At 35.6% G+C, this 24173-nt stretch overlaps 1 protein-coding gene across 2 annotated transcripts in view; it reads right to left on the reverse strand.

Annotated features, from left to right (window-relative positions):
- Lrp6 (LDL receptor related protein 6) overlaps positions 1 to 24173 on the reverse strand; it is a 200023-nt gene that overhangs the window by 166962 nt on the left and 8888 nt on the right. For both annotated transcript variants that reach the window (XM_046435533.2, XM_046435532.2), the window contains exon 2: positions 15678 to 16071. In XM_046435533.2, the coding sequence (XP_046291489.1) occupies positions 15678 to 16071 (394 nt within the window). The remainder of the gene's footprint in view (positions 1 to 15677; positions 16072 to 24173) is intronic.

A 24173-nucleotide genomic window follows, 5' to 3' on the forward strand; every position in this document is an offset into this window, starting at 1 on the left:
AGGGTAGCTAAATTATGTAAACAAGGAAAGGAATAAAAAACAGCCTTGAGAAAAAGAGATAAACATTATGCCTAAAACATAACAAATATGTAGGTGTCTTCAGTTTGTTCAACTGGGCAGTAGGATGGGGGTGTTTGCTTGGTTCCTCTCCAGAGCAGATACACTATATTTCTCATCAGTATTTAGTCTAGGGTCTGTTTTTATGAGACTAACCCTTCTCCAGGGAAAGTAAAAAAGACAACAGGCCCAAGACAGGCACTCATGGCACTCAAGGATATACCACTAAAATTCATGTAGGAATAGTAGAAACTATTGAGCCTTACTCAGAGGACATTACACAGACAATGTGGAGAACTATGAACCTATTTCACCTATTTCTACTTTGCAAACCTAAACCCATTATTCAGCATGAGCAGAGAGGGAAAACCCTGGAGAGAGGAAAGAAAACATAAACTGAGCAGTTGTGGGTGAAAACAGAAATGTCCTCCAGCTTACAGTGTCGGTTATGATTATCTGATGACTTCATTTAAGCCAGAACATACAAGCTGAATTAATAATATTTAAACAATGTCAAGTAAATAAAAATTTGTATCCCTGGGAGCAAGTGCAGTGTCAGACAAGACCAGCATACTCGGCCCTCAAGTACTTGTAATCTAGACATGAGGAACAAATATACCTTTAAAAATTCAACAGACTACTAGTCGAGGTACTGAAATAAAAGTTCACACTATGAATCATAAAGAGATTGTGTAGCCTAGAAAAAGTCCAAATAAAGTTTTATCCAGGAGTTTTAAAAACTCCCCGCAAACTTTATCATTTTTCACATCAGTGTACTATAGAGGTAATTTTAAAACAAAATTGAATCCTTTTGAGATTTTTGTCATTTTCAAAATAATTCTACAGCTTCAAAATTTCCGGAAATTCTATAGCTAGGGTACAGCTGCCAGTGGAAAGCATCACGAGGGCAATAAACATCAAACGAATCAAGTTATAAGTGAAATGGAGAAGTGAGGGAAGATTATCTGGAAAACTAAAACATATAATGGAAGACTAAAACAGCCTATAGCAGCCTATTAAGCTATGTAAAAGAATTTGAGGCTGATATGTGAAAGACAACTGCTAAAAGCTTAAATGACATACCTAAGGTGTTATATTCAATAAAAATCAATATTTAGACTTTTAAAACAGTTAAGACCTAAAAAAGAAAGAATATAGCCAGTATGAGAAAGATGTACACTTTCAGTCTAAACACAGGACACTAGAAAGGAGAATATCACGTCAGCAGAATAGACACTTCAGAGTTCAGGGGGAAGGAAAAAAAAAAAAAAAACATTCGCAAGTTGGGTGCTGTGGTGCACACCTATACTCCCAGGGGCTTGGGTGGCTGAGGCAGGAGGATGGAGGGTTTAAAGCTAGCCTCAGCAAAAGCAAGGTGTTAAGCAACTCAGTGAGACCCTGTCTCTAAATAAAAAATACAAAAATAGGGCTAAGGATGTGGCTCAGTGACCCAGTGCCCCTGAGTTCAATCCCCAATACCAAAAAAAAAAAAAAAAACCTAGGATATGCTATCATTAAAATGAAGAACCTGACAGACTTGAAAACTAGCTCCTTCACTGATTTAAAAATTAGACTGTGAGATAAGCTCCCTGACTACTCATTTTATTTTGAACTCTTCCTAAAAATAAAAATTGGTATGCACAGATTAAGGAGTGAATTTGATTGGTTGTTTTCATAATTAACCTACCTTAGAAATCTATAAATGCCTAAGAGTATTTCAACAACAATATTGCTAGGCTGAACTATTTGAGTAATACATTCTGCAAGAGCTCATGTCAGCAACCTATTTAAAAGCCAATTTTAGTATGCTTTGGGAACAAAATATAAATATTTCCCTTGGATTCTCAAAAGCCAGACTATAGGCTAATGTAGGAGAAATATCTCTTCATCAACAATTTTTTTTAATATTTATTTTTTAGTTTTCGGTGGACAAAACATCTTTGTATGTGATGCTGAGGATCGAACCTGGGCCGCACGCATGCCAGGCGAGCATGCTACCTCTTGAGCCACATCCCCAGCGCCTCTTCATCAACAATTATTACTAATTCCCCAATTATGTATTCTATTTGGCCCCTAATTTACTTTGTCCTCAATAGGTTCTATTCTGGCTTTGAATTGAGAAGATAAACATATTTAGTTAATAGTGAAGAATTACACATGTGCTCACAGGTCCACTTTGCAATTATACACACATCTGTTATTAATGAAAAATCACGAAAACCAGCACCAGGTTGTTATAAGCTATTCACTAGTATCCATATGAAGGTAATTTTATTGCTGTGTCTGGCCTGATATTCATTTGTAACGCTTCTGGAAAATAATTTTTAAATGCAGTGAAGGGTAGAAGATAGGCTCTACTTCAACTGGGAGGGGATTAAAACAAGCAAACGTTAAGTTTTCAAGCATCAAAATTTCTCATGCCAAGAAAGAAAAAATATCTCAAACTGACACAAATTTATTATATTACAAAACATGTAATTTCTGTAATTAGGTAAAGATAAAAAAAAATTTCCAAAATTTTCACAAGTCCCTAATTTGTTATCTGTACTCAATCAGAATTCGGTTTCCTATAATGAAAATATTCAGAAATATTCAGTTTCAATTAAATAAATAACTCTAGACTGAAGGGATAAATTTCCACCCTCTATAAGATGTAATTACACACAAGGGTGGCTAATTACAATATTTAAAATTGAGCTATAAAAACTAAGTTAACCAGATCTATACTGGCATATACTCCCTGACATTACTTAAATAATCCTACATATAATTAAAAGATGTCATTAATATACATGTTAGTAAGAATATCAAGCCCAACAATCCCATATATGTATCCCTAATAAAAACAGGCAACATTACAAGACCAGCCTGGGCAACACCCAAGACCTATCTCCAACACAAACAAAAAAGAGCCCCTAGTTAAAAAACATTTCAAACATATAAGTTAGAATTTTATTTCTGGTAACTTAGTAACAAAATAACCAGAACCACACTCTACCCACTTTTACAAAACACTTAGAACTACTACTGTTTAACTTTTTTATCTTATTTATATATATATACACAAAATAAAATATATAACACTTCTTTCACTGTAAAGCTGGGAAATGATAAGAAAGTAAAAAGCAGTACATGATGGGCATGCTCATGCTGCAATCCTGTAGGATTTTCTGGTCTCAGACACTGAAAAACTTCTGTTTCAGTGGCAAAGCAGGAAAGAAGATTAGGCTTTGGAACAGGAGAATATGTGTGCTAGGAGTAAGATTCCTATATAGGGATGCATGCCTATAATCCCAGATACTCAGGAGGCTGAGGCAGGAGAATAGCAAGTTCAAAGTCAGCCTGGGCAATATATTTAACAAGGCCCCGTCTCAAAATAAAAATTTAAAAAGGGAGTTGGGCTTGGGGATGTACATCAGGGGCAAAGCACTTGCCAAGCATATGCAAGACCCTGGATCCGTGAGTTCATTCCCCAGTATAGCAAGGGTGTTTGCAGCAGTGGCAAAGAAGAGGAAGAAAATTCCTGAACGAAAAGCACACATTGGGCTGGGATTGTGGCTCAGCAGTGGAGTGCTCGCCTAGCACGTGCAAGGCCCTAGGTTTGATCCTCAGCACCACATAAAAATAAATAAATTAAATAAAGGTGTTGTGTTCAACCACAACTAAAAAATAAATATTACACACACACACACTCCTAGGGAACAACAGAATAAAAAGTTTTACCCAGGAAGCAAGGAAGTTTTTCTGTCTTGGCCTAGTCTCTTAAAAGGTGAGACTTTGTAAATCACAAGGTTGCCCTCGGACAGGTTTAGACTCTGAATTTATTTTATCCGTATAGTACAAGAACTCCCAACTCCAAAAATATTCAGTGATTTCTGCCTGAACAGGGTAATGATAACACGAATATGCTCATTTGTCAAAATTCAAACTTCATATTTAAGATCTGTGCATTTTAATGTGTATGTATTATACTTCAATTTTAAGAGAAAAAATTAAAATGGTCACTGCAAATACCTCTAGGGTACTTGGCAAAAGCAAACCAAAACTTTTCTGCAGAAATGTTCCCCCGCTGAAGCCACTCAGGATTCTCACAGACAAACCCTCTAGAGATCAGTTCACAAAAATATGACATATTCAAGGAAACATTTCACCATGAGCAGGAATCAACAAAAAACAGAAGTGGACTTTTTTTTTTTTTTTTGGTGGTGCTGGGGACTGAACCCAGGGCCTTGTACATGCGAGGTAAACACTCTACCAACTGAGCTATATCCCCAGCCTGAGAAGTGGACTTCTAAGAACCTCAGACAACTAAACAATCTGATAGAGATCATAAATATTTTAAAAAGGATTAAAAACACACAAAAAAAGGAATAAAACATAATAGATAGGACCAAGACTTCATCAAAACCTAATAAAATAATATAAAAAAGATCCTCAGTGCATGCTGAAACAATGAACAGATAAGTGGTTGGTTAATGAGGAACTAGATACTGGCAAAGCACAAAAGGATCATCTCCAAATAAATGGAAGAACAGAAAAAGAAAAGCTAACCTTCATAAAAAGATATAACTTTCACCATCTGAAGCAATCCTGACATCACTACAAATAAAGTAATATTTTATGTACTTTCTCATGGAATGAATACAAAGTACTCAGTAGAACCTATGATAATTATGCCAAAATGTTGAATCTATCTTTTATCAAGTCTGTAAAATTCAACTTTACAATAAACACAATCAATAAGACTAAGTCAAACAGTACAAAAATCTGTTAGAAATTTTTAAAATCAGACATTCTATAGGACAAAAGGCCTTGTCTTTTCGATAAGTCAACAGGGAGAGGGAAAAGCGGGGAAGGAGAAGACCAAATATTCTAGTGAAACTTAAGAAGCATAACAAAATGCAATTTTGTGAACCTGGATTGGATCCTCATTCAAACTATTTTAAAATTTTTCTTTTTAATGGCTGGGTGCAGTGGTACATAATGGTAATCCCAGCTATTTGAGATGAGCCAGGAGGCTCACAAGTTCCAGGCCAGCGTGAGCAACTAATTTAAGACCCTGTCTCAAATTTTAAAAAATAAAGGTGGGGTGGTGGTGGCTGCGGATATAGCTCAGTGGTAGAGCACCCCTGAAGTCAATCCCTGCTATAGGATGGAGATGGGGGACCTAAAATGCTTTCTGGATTACTGTAGATATCTGAATGAGGACAGAACAACTTATAATATTAAAGATTTTCTCAAATGAGGTGTGTAAAAGATAATGGTATTATAATTATAGTGGTTAAAAAAAAAAGGTCTTAATTTGTTATAGATGCAAAATGAAGTATTTATAAATAATATGCCTAAATGCCTGAAAGTCTATACTAATGATATTAGAAAAATATTTTTTCTTCTCTTACCCAGTTAACACCACACAGAACACATCTGACAGCAGATTTTGGGGTGGACAGGATTTCCACATACCAAGCAATTCAATACCAGTTAGGTGTCCTATAATTAACCGAAACAGAACCAGATCCCACAGAGTAAGGGCTCAGTCTCACAAGACTGCCTCTGCTTCAGATGCCAATCAAAAGTTCCAAGCTTTCATCTGTGCTTCTAAGCAGTCAGCAGCCATTAACTGGGGTCCCAAATTATCTCAGGTTCCACAATGTACTAGCAGAGTGTACATATTTTACTAATTTACTATAAAGGTTATTACAAAAGATACAAAGGAAGAGCCAAATGGAAAAGAGACATTGGGCAAGATATGGGAGGATCCCAAGCACAGCTGCTTCTGACTTTATGGAGTTGGGGTCCACCACCCTCCCTGTACATGAATGTGTTTTGGGATTTTTATGGAGGTTTCATCACATAGGCATAATCAATTATTAATACAACTCCAGGTCCTTAACTCTTTCCAGAGAAGAGGGGATAGTGTCAAAAGTCCCAAGCTTCTAATCATAGCTTCATCTTTCTGGTGACCAGCCCCATCCAGGAGTCCATCAAGTGCTGCCTCATAGAACAAGACACTTCTATCAACTAGGAAATTCCAAGGCATTAGGAGACATATGCTGGGCACTAGGGTCCAAGAAGACCAAATATTAGATCAGAAAATGTACCTAGCACTGCTATTGCTTGGGAAATTAACAAAAAAGTTTTAGGAGCTATGCCAGGAACAGGGAACAATGACCAAATATATTTTCATAACACATTAATATAAATAATTAGATAAATATATGGGAGAGATAAGACAGCTCATCCCCTTATGATAGAATCCTACCCAACAATGAATATAGAAAGAGCAATCTAACTAGGAAAAAAAAAATCACCATTTGGCAAACACCACTATAATAATTACTACAAGCAAAACCCATCAAGGAATGCTAAAATTAGTGGATTAAAAATAGGATGTGAAACAGGAAAATTACACAGCCTCAAATATTTCAAGGTGAAAAACAGCAACTGCAAAAGAAAATCTGGCAGATACCATCGTATGCAAGCGATCAATTTAGCATCCATATCATGTACTTGCTGATATGACAGCTTGAGAGGGGCACAGTATCACACTTACGTATTCCAAAGTGTAAGATTTTCGCCAAAAAATGTATAATTTTAATCATTAGAAACAAAATTGAGGGGCTGGAGTTGTGGCTCAGTGATAGAAGGCTCGCCTCGCATGTGTGAGGTCTTAGGTTTGATCCTCAGCACCACATAAAAATAAATAAATAAAATAAATCCAACTACAACTAAAAATTAAATATTTTTTTAAAAAGAAACAAAATTGAGGGAAATTCTATAAATGGCTACTAATCTCCAAATACAAAACTTTCCAATTTATGAACAACAAAGAAACATCCCAGATTAGAAAACACTAAGAAGATAATAACTCCATGGATTCCATATCTGTGGATTCAAGTAACTATGGCTAAAAAATGGAAAAAAAATCCATCTGTAAAAGTGGGCTTAAAGATGTGAGACATAGAAAATTAGACAATATATTTGAAAATCAGTAATTTGAGACAAGGAATGAATATCATTGGTATAAACAATTAAAAACTAGACAAGGTAGGGGGCTGGGGTTGTAGCTCAGTGATAGAGCCCTTGCCTAGCACACTGAGGCACCGAGTTTGATCCTCAACACCACATAAAAATAAATCAATAAATAAAGGCATTGTGTCCATCTCCAACTAAAAAAAAAAAAAAAAAAAAAAAAAAGATTTTTTTAAACTAGACATGGTTAAGATGTTTTGAGGAAGTAGAAAAGCCCTATACTAACATCTGAGAAGATCTAAATATACTCATGTGTTTGTTCCATTTTCTATGGCCTTGATTCATATCCCAGAAGCTGCTCAAGCTAAACAGGTAATCCAGATTTTGTGACAAGTTTGGAGGTGTTCCTAACACACTACTCTTTAATTTTTAGGTAGTAATAAAAAATTTTTTAAACCCCAATCATATGAATCTATACAATTTTTCTAAAAGTAATTGGCTACATTTTTCATTCTTTATTTTTAAAAAATATATACTTTTACATTCTGATTTTTTTTTCAGTTTACATCAAAGAAAAAAGAAAAAAAAAGGTTTAAAATATTAGGATGGGGTAGCTCTAAAAAAAGGGGGGGGCCCAGTGTGAAAACATATTGCAGTAAGGACAGAAGAATCTAAAATTAAAAAAAAGAAATCAGTTCTATAGAAACACAATTCTGATGGTAACATACCTAAATTACTGGCTTCAACATGTAACTGTAAAATAAAAATTTTAATGAGATATTGAAAGTATTTCCCTAAAATGTCTCACTTTAAAAAATTAATGTCAAAAGTGAAAGAAGCTTGTGCTTATGGGCAAGGCCATGATTCAATCCCCACCACAAAAACAAACAAAACTAAAAAGAACCCATCATTTTAGAAATGAGGTAATTGAGGTTCAAACAAAGAAAGAAAGAAATACCATGCTGGTAAATAACAAAAGCTAGGTACAACATAAAACAAGCTCCAATGAGTACATTTTTATAAATTATGATTTTGATAACTTGTTGAAAAAAGGCTAAACATTGTTATAAAATAACATTATTATAATAAAGGTCTTACTGATTGGAATTCACCAGGGACAATGCTGAAATTTACATTGCTTAGAAAATACTTTCTCCCCTACTAAGGAAAACTAAGAGGTTTATATATTATATTATATTATATTATAATAAACATAAAGTTCAGTCACTCAAAAAAGTATTTTTTAAACACCTATTATGTTACAGGAAATATTTTAGTCATCTGAGATGCATGAGTATAGAAAGTACTTTTAAACATAGGAGGGGCCGCAACTGTAGCTCACTGGTAGAGCACCTGAGGTGTGAGGCACTGGGCTCAACTGGGGGGGTGGGGGGGAATTGTGTCCATCTACAACTAAAAAATTTTATTAAATACAGGATATGATAATGTATAAAATTGATAAGGAAATTATAAACTATAAGTTTCCTATTGAGCTAGATCTGCAAAGTATTCTTAAAGCAGAATTTTTTTTTTTGGGGGGGGGCGTCTGGGGATTGAACCCAGGGCCTTGTGCATGCGAGGCAAGCACTCTACTAACTGAGCTATATCTCCAACCCTAAAGCAGAATTTTTAATATTATTAATATTATACTGTCTTAACTTATTTAAAAAATCTAAAATTACTTGGAATATGAAAGGCTCCTCAACAAACAATAAATCCTTAGAACAACATACAAATCTGTACCTGGAATAGGTTCTCAACATCACCAAAATAAGTACAGTAACTGTAGAATCAGATTGATTTATAATTAAGGAGCAGTCACACAGGAATTACCTCTACTCACTATAACATAAGAACACTGCTTCTTATAACTATGGTTATCCCCTTTCTGAAACAACTTTTGTACACGTATTTTCTTGTTCCTTAGTCTGAACTCTACACTGCCAGTCACTATTGGGGGGGGGGGGGGAAACTCAGACTAATAGTGCCCAAATTTAGAGAGAAATAAAAATCTTCCTTCAGTCTATGCTAAATGGACTGATTACACAAAGAACTCCATACATCCAAAAGCACATAGATGTCCGCACTAGTTCCCAGGGCTCAAACAATACCAGTCATTCTAATAGCTTTCCTTTTACATAAGCTGATGAGAGAGAGGACTCAGCTCTTCTGAACCTCATAACCTAGGATCCTTTGGAACGCTAAGGTCTACATTTTTTCCTCAGCACTGTTTTTCACATACTTTGAAAGGCAAACTTCATATTTCCCCTAAAAAATAAATCTGGAAACTACCTCTTCTGTTTGACAAGTGGTGTACTCCATCTTTAATACTTGCACTAAAACTACAAATGTTATACAAATCTAAGATTAACAATGAAAGACTATTTGATTGAATGTACTTTTAAATGCATGAGTTCAAGTATAATTTCAAACACACTCCCCACCATGCTAATTATCAAAAGTCTACCATTTGGCTGAATTCTATTTGTTTTCAGTTGTGGGGTTTTTTTTTGGTTTTTTTTTTAAGATAATCATGATTCAAAATAACTTCTCAAAATTAAAAGAACTTTTGAGAAAAACGGTTGGGGGGGCAAATTTACCTTTCACTAGACAAGTTAATCACAGATATCAAAAATAATAAAGAGGGGAGGGAAGAATAGTAGAATGAATCTGACATTATTACCCATGAACATATATGACTACACAACCATTGTGATTCTACATCATATACAACCAGAAGAACGAGAAGTTATACTCCATTTATGTATGATGTATCAAAATGCATTCTACGCCAGGCACAGTGGTGCAAACCTTAATCCCAGTAGCTCAAGAGGCTGAAGCAGAACAATCACGAGTTCAAAGCCAGCCTCAGCAAAAAGTGAGGTTCTAAGCAACTCAGTATGACCTGTCTCTAAATAAAATACAAAACAAAAAAGGGGCTGGGGTTGTGGCTTGGTGGTCGAATGCCCCTGAATTCAATCGAGTGCCCCTGGTACCCAAAGAAAGAAAAGAAAAAGAAATGCATTTTACTATCATGTATAACTAATTAGAATAAAATAAGAATAATAATTTCACTGGATGTTTTTATCAAACTTTTAGGTCTCAGAGGAAAAAATATTCTTCACTGAATTTATTTAGAAACAATAACACTATTTGTATAAATGAACTACTTCAGGGGGTGGGTACTGGGGATCACACCCAGGGGCACTTTACCACTGAGCTACATCCCCAACCCTTTTTTTTTTAATATTTTATTTTTATATTTTTAATTGCAGTTGAACACAACATCTTTATTTTACTTATTTATTTTTATGTGGCACTGAGGATCAAACCCAGAGCCCCGCACATGTTAGGCAAGCGCTTTACCATTGAGCCACAACCCCAGCCCCAACCCTTTTTAATTGTTTATTTTGTGACACTGTGTCACTATAGTGCTTAGACCCTCCTTATGTTGCTGAGGCTGGTCTTGAACTTGTGATCCTCCAGTCTCAGCCTCCCAAGTTGCTGGTACTACAGGCATGTGCCACCATGCCCAACTGCAGTACATTATTGACTCTTTCAGTAATATATCAGAGCTGAGTCTTTGAAATCTCATTCAATACTGAGAAGGAACATGGATTTATTAAAGCCTCTAATAATATGGTAAACTTCATTTCTTTTTGGTTTTGGTACTGGGGATTGAACCCAGGGGCACTCTAGCACTGAGCTACAACATAGACCTTTTTATTTTGAGAGAGGGTCTCATTAAATTGCTGAGGTTGGCCACGAATTTGCAATCCTCCTGCCCTGGGCTCAAGAGTCACTGGGATTATAGGCATCTGCTTTTGTACCTGGTGGCAAACTTATTTTCTAAGCCACTTATCAGACCAGTAGTAAAGCTCATTCATTTTAGCAAATAAAATGATAATGATCAGTTTATTCACAAAATTATTAAAATCCTGAATATTCAAAATAAATTTATATAATATTATATATACATATATAGTGCATATGTGTGTGTATATATATATAGTAAATGATATGTACTATCACGTACTTATAACCCCTTATGGAAATGATCAAGATACTATCCAGAATTACAGGAATCAGGCCTGCAAGGCATGGGCTGTAGAAGGTCTTCTAATTCCTTTAACTTCCTTCCTTTCTGCACACACATACAACATAATGCAAACAAACATGCTTTAAAGAAGAAAAAGTCGCATCAGGCACAGTGGTGCATGCCTGTAATCCCAGAAGCTCAAGAGGCTGAGCAGGAAGATTGAAAATTGAAGGCCAGCCTCAACAATTTGATGAGATCCTGTCTCAAAATAAAAAAGGCTGAGGATGTAGCTCGGTGGTTAAGTGTCCCTATTTCAATCCCTGGTACCACAAAAAAAAAAAAAAGAAAAACTTGTCTCCTCCAAGTTTTCTGTCCTTAAATATACAGTAAATCTTAAAGATATACCCACCTCCTCCCAATCAGAGTACAAAATACAGAAGTCTGAACACATTAACCATATAACAGATATATGGGTGAATTTCGATCATCATCTGTACAGTGATAATACTGAATTAATCAAGAAAGAAAAAAAAGGTACTATTTGTCTTTTCACCAAAGTACTCTTTTCTGACCACTAAAAGCACCAAATCTTACTGTGTTCTACAAAGAAATAACCTCAGAAATATTTCAACACTCCCTTAGACTTACAAACTCTGTTAGCACAACACAAATTACATTTCTCAAAAATATCTTGGGGCTGGGGTTATAGCTCAGCGGTAGAGTGCTTGTCTCGCACATGTGAGGTGCTGGGTTCAATCCTCAGCATCACATTAAAAAAATAAATAAATAAATATATTTTTAAAATCTAAAAAGTTCTCAATAACCAAATTCTTTGATCACAACCTCTGAGAATGTCCAACCCTCTTGCTACTACCTCAGCCATTACAATACTTTCTGGTGCTCTTTTTTTTTTTTTTTAACATGGTAAAAATATACAATTTTTGTTCATCAGATATACATCAACAAAGCTGGAAGTAAAACATTGGAACAGACAAAATGTAAACTTATGGTTCATATTTATGCTGTACTCCAAGAAGAGTCATTGAGGTTCAATTAAATATCAAATTTCAAAAGTATCTGTTGAATATGATTTTTATTTGTAGTTTAAAATTAAGTTGGATGCAGTTGTATGTGCCTGTTGTTCCATCCACTAATGAGGATGAGGCAGGAGCATTACTTGAATACAGAAGACCAGTGTAGGCACCATAAGGAGACCCCATCTTGGCAGTCTCGGTTACTGTCATCTACGCTGGATTCCTATATAAACCTACATTCAGGAATTGTTCAAACAGATTACTTTCCCCAGATCAGGTGGTACTTCCTTGCCTCTGTGGTGTTGGGGTGGAAATAGGTGTGTGTGTGGGGGGGGGGGGGAATGGAGGCTGCAGGTGGGTGGGGGTTGGCACAGGCATCCAGAACTCCCAGGTCTTTTCTGGTGCTTTAAGAGCACTATCTGACTTCAACATGTGCCCCTTAAATTCCTCTTTAAAATATATATCTATCTGTGCTTTCTCAAACATCTAACCCTAAAATTTCACTGTAATACTGCCATGTTATCTTATCCTTTATAATCAAAGGAATTTTTTCATTTTCCAACATAATGGCATCATCTTCAACCTTCATCACCAAATCAGGGCAGAAATAAAATAAAGGAACACATACAACCCTTCCTTTCATTTTCTCTGAGTTCTACGTGAGTACATAAAATTGATACACTCTCTTCTATAAATGAGTTTTAAAGTATTCCAACACACTTAAGTTTAAAAAAAAGTATTAAGGACTGGGATTGTGGCTCAATGGTAGAGTGCTCGCCTAGTATGCATGAGGCACTGGGTTTGATCCTCAGCACCACGTAAATATAAAATAAAGATATTATATCCACCTAAAACTAAAACACAAATATTCTTCTTTTAAAAAAAGTATTAAAATAGTTATTTTATTACCCTATACACATGTATGATTATACTACTTGTGTGATTGTGCACCATGTACAGCCAGAAGAAGGAGAAACTGGTGCTCCATTTGTGTACAAAGTGTCAAAATGCATTATACTGTCATGTATAACTAATTAGAAAAAATTAAAAAAAAAAAAAAAAACAGTTATTCACAGATTATCTTTGGACTTTAACCAAACATTAACAGGTCATTTCAAGTTCCACGTTAAGATCATTACCTATTCTTAGTCATGACAAGAATGGCATGACAGGGGCTGGGATGTGGCTCAAGCGGTAGCGCGCTCGCCTGGCATGCGTGCTGCCCGGGTTTGATCCCCAGCACCACATACAAAAACAAGGATGTTGTGTCCGCCGAAAACTAAAAAATAAATATTAAAATTTAAAAAAAAAAAAAAAAAAGAATGGCATGACAATATTTTCAAAAAAAGAAATATCAACTGCCAGGCGCAGTGGTGCACACCTGTAATCCCAGCAGCTAGCAAGGTTGAGACAGGAGGATCATGAGTTCAAAGCCAGCCTCAGCAAAAGTGAGGTACTAAGCAACTCAGTGAGACCCTGTCTCTAAATAAAATACAGACAGGGCTGGGGATGTGGCTCAGTGATTTATTGTCTCTGAGTACAGTCCCTGGTACCCCCCGCCCCAAAAAAGAAACAAAAAATATCAAGGAATGGTATACAGTAAAACTAAGGCATAGTAACAGAGAAGCACTGAAGAAATACAGTTCACATTTTGTAACGGGTTTATCCAGTTTTAAATTTCCTGTCTCTGTAGAAAATAAACCTTTACTGCAAATATACATGTACTGACTGGGATGAGTTATTCAATAACTAAATGTTTTAATTCAACACTGATATATTAAATGGTATTTCAGGGCTGGGATTGTAGCTCAGTGGCAGAGTTTGCCTAGCATGTGAGAGGCCCTGTGTTCAATTCTTAGCACCACATAAAATTAAATAAAGATATTTTGTCAATCTACAACTAAAAAATTTTTTTAAATAGTGTTTCAAGTTTAATATAAAAGATTAGTATTACAAAATATTATAACTATATAATTGTTAAATAAAGTTATAAAATCTGTAAATTTTTTTAATCTCATCTTGAAGTATCAAATACAAGTCTTGTTAAGCCACCATTCCTTCCTCTCCCTTCTAATTATCCTCTCATAATTACAAAAAGTAAATGCAGAAGAAAAGCAAGAACTATAAACATGGCTATTTCATAATACTTTTATGCTGTTAGAAGCATAAATGTATTTACAGAACATTTTTTAAAGAGAGAGAGAAGAGAGAGAAAAGAGAGAGAGAGAGAGAATTTTTTAATATTTATTTTTCAGTTTTCGGTGGACACAACATCTTTATTTTATTTTTATGTGGTGCTGAGGATTGAACCCAGCGCCCCATGCATGCCAGGCAACGCGTTACCTTTGAGCCACATCCCCAGACCCCAGACATCTTACTCTAAGTATATAGCTTCCCATGTTCAAGACTACTTAAACCGAGTATAGCAGCACAATCCTGTAATCCCAGCAACTCGGGAGGCTGATGATGCAAGGAGGATTGCAATTTTGAGCCTGGCCTCAGCAGCTTAGTGAGACCCTATCTCAAAACAAAATATACTTTTTAAAATGAACTGAAAGCTCTCTCTCTCTGCTTCCTGGTTTAAGCCTCTTTGGGGTTTGTATGCAACCATAGGTTTTCACAAATCTTGCCTGAAATATTTCAACATGACCCCTGCCCTATGTATGTCTTGTCCAGTCACCACAGGCCTCTGAACTGCCCTGAAGCTGAATATCCTTAACTGTCCATGCCCCACCTGACAGAGAACAAGCACTTCAGGTCACTTCCCCTCCCACAACTTTACCCTCTCTCAGCAAGAAGCAACTTGGAGATGTTGTCACCCACTTTTCCAAAGAAACGGAAATAGACATTGGCAGTGGAGAAATATAACAGAGGTCCACTTCATGCTTTGAATGTAGCCCTTGCTGCTCTGCCACTATGACTTTTTTTTTTTAAATATTTTTTAGTTGTCAATGGATTGATTATTTATTTATTTATATGCATTGCTGAGGATCAAACCCAGGGCCTCACACAAGCCAGGCAGGCAATCTACCACTGAGCTACAACTCCAGCCCATTGTGACTTGATCTTGATGTCTCCCTCCCCCTCCCTAATCTTGGGGAAATCGGATTACCTTTTTTCCCCATCCTAGGCAGTTATCTGTTCTTGAGCACATCAACCACAGAAACAAAGTAATTCAGACTTCGGGTATGGCACTAGAAGATTTCAGAAATTACTATCTCCCAAATTAACAAATAAATTACAATTCTGGAGAGAACAAGTGGAATGTAGCCTTTAAACCACCGCTTTGAAGAACCCCTGTTCCCCTGTTGGGCAGAATCACAGTCTCTGGGACAGGAGTCCCCCAAGTTTCTCCTTTGCTAGCAGAGCAATAAAACTTCTTTGTCCTTTTTCTTAAAAAAAAAAAAAAAAGGAAAAGAAAGAGAGAAAACAAGAAAGACTACACTGGGGAAACCTAAAGATTCTCAACTTCCTATTTTACCTTTCTTTTCATTTGGCAGTGAGGAGTATGTGAGAGGAGAAACCAGGAAAAAGAGATACAATGAATGACCTTTGAACAATATACAAAAACTTACCCACTTGAAGGATCTAAGGCAATAGCTCTGGGTTGATCCAACTCTTGCCAAAATAAAACTTTTCGTAAAGATCCATCTAAATTAGAAACTTCAATCCGATTAGTTTCAGAATCTGTCCAGTATAATTTTTCTCCAAGCCAATCACATGCCAGCCCATCAGGGGACAATAATCCAGAAACAACAACATTCTGTACACTCTCAGTTTTATTAAATTCTGTTCGTTTAATGGCTTCTTCGCTGACATCACTCCAGTAGATCAAGCCATGACCAAACACAAAGTCCACCGCAGCTGCATCCTCCAAACCTCCAACTACAATTGTAGCATTCTCTTTGCCATTTGTAGCATCAACCAATCGCAAGTCCCGTCTGTTTGCATAAAGCAACAAAGGGGCCGCTGGAACAAAATGAGACAAACATGTAAGTAAAAAGGGAAGAAAACATATTGGTTCTTATAAACTAGGTTTCAAATCAGCATTAGTGGCAATTACGGTAAAAAATTTAGAAAGGGTAAACAGACAAGGGCAATACCTAAAATCCTTTCATGCAAATTTTATTTTTACATCACTTTAAAACCAAAACAACAAGGTGAAATCAATTCTACTAGAATAGTCTTTTTTTTTTTTAAGGAAACAGTCTGTGAGATAAAATTTAAAAGCTTAGCCATACCAAAAATAAGTAAGGATACTGTGCTACTGAAACACTGATGGGAATATAAAACGGTACAGCCACTTTGGAAAACAGTTGGTAATTTCTTAAACTACCAACTTTCCTTAAATACACAACCTGCCATATGATCCAGCCATCATATACCTAGGTTTTAACTCAAAGAGATAAAAATATATATCATACAAAGACCTGTATATAAATGTTCTTAGCAATTTATTTGTAACCTAAACTGGAATATGATCAACAAATTAATGAATGAACAAACTGTAATATATCATAGAATAAAAAGTAATGTACACGTACATCAAAAATGAATTAGTCTCGGGCTGGGGTTGTGGCTCAGCGGTAGAGCTCTCGCCTAGCATGTGCGAGACCCTGGGTTTGATCCTTAGCACCACATAACAATAAATAAAGGTATTGTGCCCAACTACGACTAAAAAATAGATATTTTTAAAAAAATGAATTAGTCTCAAAATAACAGAGAGAAGCCAGATCAAAAAAAGGATATTTTAGACAGGCTCAGTGGTGCACACAGTGGCTCAGGAGGCTGAGGCAGGAGGATCACGAGTTCAAAGCTAGCCTCAGCAACTTACCAAAGGTATACTGAGTTCAGTGAGACCCTGTTTCTAGATGAAATCTTTTTTTTAATATTTTTATTAGTTACTGATAGACCTTTATTTATTTGTTTGTTTATATGTGGTGCTGAGAATTAAACCTAGTGCCTCACACATGCTAGGCAAGTGCTCTACCACTGAGCCACAACCCTAGCTGGATAAAATATTTTTTTATAAAAGGGGATAGGGATGTGGCTCAGTGGTTAAGCACCCTCTACGTTCAATCCCTGGTACAAAAAGAAAAGTATAGTTTATGTGACGCCAATTTATATAAAATCCTAGAAAATGCAAACCAATTTATTATAACAGAAAGCCAATCATTGAATGTCTTAAGGTGAGATGAGGAGAAGAGTTGGAAAAGAATGAAAAGTAGGAATTATAAAAGAGCATGAGAAAATTTTTGTGGGTGATGACTTGTTATCTCTATTATGATGATAGTTCCAGAGATGTATACATGTTAAACTTATTAAATTTTGCTTGTCTGAAGCCAGTGCTATGTGGTTGCCCCTGAGTTTCCATGGTTATTTCTTCATGAGTCAAGAGCAGAACAGTGACACCTCAGACCTCTTTGTGGTAGAAGGGGGGCCACCCACCCACCTGCTCACCTGCAGACTAACCCCTTCACTGCTCCTAAGTGACCCCTACCCCCTCCCAATGTCTGAGTGCCAGGGGACAACAGGACTCCAGAACTCCCCAGCCCCAACCGAGGATAGGAGCACTCCCTTCCAGTGCTGGGCTCAATGGGAACCCTACAATAAAGACTGGATAGGAGCACTCCCTTCCAGTGCTGGGCTCAATGGGAACCCTACAATAAAGACTGATACCACCCCCCAAAAAAACTTATTAAATTTTATACTTAATATAAGTACAATTTATGGTATAACAATTATACCTGAAAAATGTTAAATAAAAAGTTCAGCAGAGCCAGATTTTAACCTATTTTATTCTACTCTATACTATTAGAATGACTGATACCAAAACTAAATATTAAACTCATCTTAAGAGCTGAAGTTGTAGCTCAGTGATACAGTGCTTGCCAAGCACATGTGAGGCACTGGGTTCAATCCTCAGCATCACATAAATAAACAGATAGATAGATAGATAAAATAAAGATATTGTGTCCATTTACAACTAAAAAAATTTTTTAAACTATCTTAAAGAAATAACATTTAATTTTGAGAAAGTTGAAGCTATTTAAGGATTAAAGTAGCATTAATTCTATGGTTTTGTGGAATTTTTTAAAATATCTATTCCAAATTTCTGACATATACTTCCCTGGTACCAAGTAGCAATTAAAAATCCAGAGTACCACTGTCCTACAGAACTGTCCCTAATGACAAAAATGTTATCTGGACTGGGGCAACGCAGTACCACCAGCCACATGTTACTATGGTGTATTTAAAATGTAGCTAATAGGGCTGGGGTTGTGGCTCAGCAGTACGGCACTTGTCTAGCATGTATGAGGCCCTGGGTTTGATCCTCAGCACCACATATAAATAAATAAAATCAAGATATTGTGTCCACCTACAACTAAAAAATAAAAATAAAAAATAAATGTAGCTAACAAGTTATACTTTTAACTTTATAGATACTAATTCACTTAAATGTGAATTTAAATAACCAAATGTGTTTAGTGGTGATATTAAATAGCAATCTAGAGATTGGAATAAAAAATGGAATAAAGACTAAGACCAGAATTATGATGCAATAATCTACATGAACTCCTTTCATAATTACTAAAACTCTAAAGCTATACTTCCAAAGCCAAGTCCAACTACTATTTAAAAGTAACCATTTCCTCTTTTTAAAAAAACTACTGTAATTCCAAAATATTAAAGTGCTCACAAAAGTATAAAGAAAAATAGTGATGTTTAGGTCAGTCCATGGACTGTACCTGCCAAATGGAGTTATGAATATGCACTCTGTTCATCTACAAGTACAACATAAAATCCTCTTTTAATCAAGCTTAAATCCAATTTTCTGATTCAAAAGCAAATAGGAAGCTAGGCGTGGTGGCACACACTTGTAAACCCAGGGCTCAGGAGGTGGAGGCAGAAGGATCAGGAGTTCAAAGCCAGCCTCAGCAACAGAGAGGTGCTAAGCAACTCAGTGAGACCCTGTCTCTAAATAAAATACAAAATAGGGCTGGGGATGTGATTCAAATAAGTGCCCCTGAGTCCAATCCCCAGTACCACCCCGTCCCCCCCCAAAAAAATGGGAAGATAACTTTTTCTTCAAAAGTGACTAAAAATCTTTTCTGCGTATTCTGCTGCATATTCTGCTGTAGCTACTGGCAAAACTATAAATTTTCTTAATAAGGTTTCACTTTTGGGGTTGTGATTGTGGCTTAGTGGTAGAGGGCTTGCCTAGCATGTGTGAGGCACCAGGTTCAATTCTCAGCACCACATATAAATAAATAAAATAAAGGTCCATCAACAACTGAAAACATTTTTTTTTTAAATTCACTTTTAATTCATTTCAGGCCTTTAAACATCACGCTGATTTATCAGTCCTGATAGTGCCGCCTACATTATCTTGTAGTGCCCACATTATCTTATATTGAACTTCTCTTAGCTTGGGCCAAATATAAACATAAGGGGAAAAAGTTCCTATTAGTGAGGGGTACAATGCTCAGTCCTAGAGAGGAACAAGAAATAGCCCCAGTGCACTTAACTTTAACACCCAAGAATGATAATAATCGAATATTTATTGGACTCTTAATTTATGGCACTAACTTAGGAAGAGTGTTCATATACCAAATCTGAACATGATATTAGATGGCAGCCAAATGTCTTTCTAACTTTCAAGTCAAATATTAATATTTCCACTAAACTTTGGTCTACTAAATCCAAAGAATAATCCTGGTTATTTAAAGTTGACTCACAAAACTTCTGAGTACCAAAAAGAAAAAAGCAGGAAGCAAGGTACTAGTTACTAAAGGACTATAAACCCATACACTATTAAAAGGAAACCTAAGTACATCCTGTACAATCATTTCTCTGATGCTTGAACACTTTCTACATATCACCACCAATATCTTTTCAGAAATAACTAGGATAACTGAAAGATATAATTTGATCTGTAATATTATTTTTATCTACTAAAGAGGAAGTTGGATCCACACACACCTGCCCCGATTGTAGCATATATGTGCAATGTACTCAATGCCTTCCATTCCAGAACACTACTTCCTGAATTCCTAAAACAACCCAAATAATCAATCATATACCACTTTACCAAATACTCATGGATGCTCAAGAATCTTTAGTTTTCCTTTATTAAACTCCTACCAAACATCCTGTAGCAGCCTTTTCAAACTTTTCTGCACTCCTGCAGACAAATTTCATGTCTTAAATACTTTATTCTCAGATGATCACATAATCTCAATGAAGCAAGAAGAAAGGTAAATGTCAAACATCTTCAACATCTTAATTTATACCTCTCAAAAACTTTTTGTATCTCTCCCTAACCTCCCTTACTTTGTTATCATTCTCAAAGGCCAGTTACTCTAAGACAACAGTAAAAATTTCGGCTATCTCCTCTCTGAAACTTTGCTCTATCAGTTGTTTAGTATTTCTTATACCTTCAGCAGCTCATGGAGGTCCTGTTATCAATAATTTTGCCTTAAACATCCTACCCTGTTACCATCAAGCAAATAACTGTATTTCTCTTAACCAAAAAAATTTCATAACACTGGTATGTACTTTTAGCTATAAATTCCTTTAGTCTAACTTCCTACACATCACTCAGCTGAAACTGTTTTCTCTAAGCCTTCATAACCAAATCCAATGTTTTGGGTTTTTTTCCCCCTTAGTTCTTTTTCTTGACTTCTTTGCAACATTCAACACTGTTGGCCATATCCCTACCTGATGTAAAATGTTCTGCTTTTACTATGCAATCGTTATTGTTTGTTTACTTTTGGGTTTAAACCTTCCTCCTTTCCATATATAGCATTCCAAGATTTCTCTGTTGGTTCTCCAAATGACAGAGTATGAAAAACTATCAAGTTCACCTGGTCAACAAACAACTTTATGCAGCTAATTTCCAAATCATCTCTAGTTAAACCTTAAGTTCTATGCCTACAACTTCTTTTGGGCCAATCTTCTTCCCATTTATTTAAATTCTTCATCTTTCTTTCCAAAAATTTTTCATCAGCCTACAGTACAATTCTCCAGATCTTATTGGTGTCCCTTAGAGCCATCTTTGCGTCATTCCTTTTCCCCCAGTCTGCCAGTTACCATCTTGTTGATTCTTCTTTACCATGTGCCTCTTCTTTAAATGTGCCTCTCTCCACTTTTAGAACCACTATGCTACTCTAGACCTTCATGATCTTATACCTAAACTAACCCAATAGTAAATGATCTTAATACTTTCCATTTCTTTTTCTATGTCTAATACATACTCATATTTGATCCAAATAAAAAGCTTTCTGATTCCCCTTGCCGAAAATAGAAAGCCTCCATACCTCAGCCCTCCACTATGAGGACTCTAAATTTCTTTTATAATCTGCATCATACATATTTTCAACATGTAAACTGAAAACACATCATGTCCTATCACCACACTGATAAATTGCTTGTTTAATTTTTTAAATGTCTAATAACACAAACATACATCTTTATTTTACTTGGGTATGTTTTTACTAAATTTTCACAGCTTGCCTGACTATGCTAGCATTACATCTCCATTTGTTTTAAGCTAAACTGAATCATTAATCTGACAAACTTTATTTCAAAAGTAATTAGGTTTTTCTGTGGAATATACACATAACGGAATATTAGCATTAAAAGAGAATAAAGGGGCTGAGGTTGTGGCTCACTGGTAAAGCACTTGCCCAGCACATGTGAGGCACTGGTTTCTACCCTCAGCACTACATAAAAATAAATAAATAAAATAAAAGTATTGTGTCCATAAACAACTAAAAAATATTTTTTAAAAGAGAGAGAATAAGGGCTGGGACTGTGGCTCAGCGGTAGAGTGCTCGCCTAGCACATGCGAGGCCCACACAGATAAACAGCACCACACAGATAAATAAAATAAAGATACTGTGTCCAACTACAACTAAAAAATAAATAAATATTTTTAAAAAAAGAGAGAATAAAATTATGGCATTTGCAGGTAAATGGATGGAGTAGAAGAATATAATGCTAAGCAAAGTGAGCCAATCCCAAAAATCCAAAGACCCAAAAGTTTTCTCTGATAAGTGGATGCTGATCTATTATGGGGGGGAAGGAATATGGGTAGAATGAAGGAACTTTAGACTGGGCAAAGGGAAGGGAGGAAAGGGACTGGGTATGAAGGCAGGAAAGATGGTGGAATGAGAAGGACATCACTCTCCAGGTACATGTATGACTGCACAAATGGTGTGAGTCCACAACATCTATAAGAATAGAAATGAAAAGTTATGCTTCATTTGTGTACCATGAAACAAAATGCATTCTGCTGTCGTGTATAACTAATTAGAAAAAAAATTTTAAAAACTAAAAATTAAAAAAAATAATTAGGTTCTTAATAAGCGAACTTGAAGACAGATTCGAAAATCTTTGGTGACTTAAAACCTGACTTATGCAAAGTTAGTTCATGGATATTCGTTAAATATCCGGATCATTTCTAAGTAAAACTGAACACTGAAGCATAATTTCAAGTTTATACAGTTTTCTGCCTTGTATTTTTATGCTACAGAGAAGCTATATATATATTTAAGTTTATTAAAGAACATACTCAGGGGCTGGGATTGTGGCACAGTGGTAGAGTGCTCACCTAGCATGCATGAGGCACTGGGTTCCAGCCTCAGCACTACATAAAAATAAAATAAAGATATGGTGTCCACCTAAAAAATGAAAAAAAAATTTTAAAAAGAAGAACATACTCAGTTTTGCCACAATAAGATGTTGTACTGTCAAAAGTTGTATTATCCCATAAGCTCTGCTACTCTACTACAAAATGCTGGTGTGGGATAGTTTCAAAATTATCCATCCACCTCATAGCTTTCTGTGTAAAACAGCAGTTACTATAATTATACTGAGTTATAATCTTACATGTAAATGAGACTCTATAGTACAGAAAGGAAAACAACTTTGTATGCAAGGTATGTAGGCAAGGTATGTAGGATGAGTTTTTGTTAATGAAAAAGAAAAGTTTTCTCATAAATGACTTAACTGTTCCAAAATGAGAAAGAAGAAAACATAGGACAAAACCTGAATGGATATAAGTATTTTAAATTCATGAAAAAGGAACTACATTTGTTGTGGTCAAGGCCAGCTAAGATTTCCTAGGTTTATTTACAAGATTTTCTTAAATGTACTTTAATATCTTTATACAAAATTAGAGTTGGGTTTTCTCTATTAACAGCAACAAATTGGGGCTGCGGTTGTGGCTCAGCAGTAGAGCACTTGTCTACCACAGGAGAGGTCCTGGGTTCAAGCCTCAGCACCACATAAAAATTAATTAATTAATTAAAGATATTGTATCCAACTACAACTAAAAAAATAATAATAAAGCAACAAATTTTCCTGGATTATTGGTCTGCTCTAATAAAGAGGTTATAAAAGGTTTGTCTTTGCATTCTGAATAATAATCTCCCTGGAAGACATAGACTGTTTTACCAGAATTTCTTGAACTTAATATTGACTTTGTAATGTCTTTGATTATTCAAAAAACAACGTCTTCTCATTTTTTTGAATTGACTTGATTTTGGTTTGCATGCCACAAAAAACACCAAACATCCTTGTCAATAAATGCATTACTTTTTGTAATAAGCACTCTAGCTATTTCACTTTTAAAATAATCAGTAACAGATTAATCATACCATTTGGAGTATTTTGTCACCTACAGATAAGTTTTTGATTTTACTCTGATACTCCTTTCCAAAGAGCTAAGATTCCTTACCATTATGTTACTTCCTATGTTTACTTTTAAACATCTTTTTGTCACTTAGATTAAAATGTAGTCAAATAGTTCTTCTCATCAACCCATGCTTCTATTTAAACATTCAAATCTCCTGAGAACTTTTGACATTCTGCCTTTTCAAATCAAATCCTAAATAATGTCTTTTATACTAACAACTGTCTGAGATTTTCCAAGGGCCTCTGGAAATCACAAGGAATTTATTTTTTCACCTTGTAAAACTCAGAAGTTAAAACTAATTGTTTATTTGATCAAAACATTATAAGCTGAATAAAAAGAGATGCTTATCCTCCCTAAATTAAATCTATAT

This window comes from Marmota monax, unplaced genomic scaffold, assembly GCF_021218885.2.
Source record: "Marmota monax isolate L192 unplaced genomic scaffold, Marmota_monax_Labrador192_F-V1.1 WCK01_AAM20220418_F8-fsc00012, whole genome shotgun sequence".
NCBI lineage: Eukaryota > Metazoa > Chordata > Mammalia > Rodentia > Sciuridae > Marmota > Marmota monax.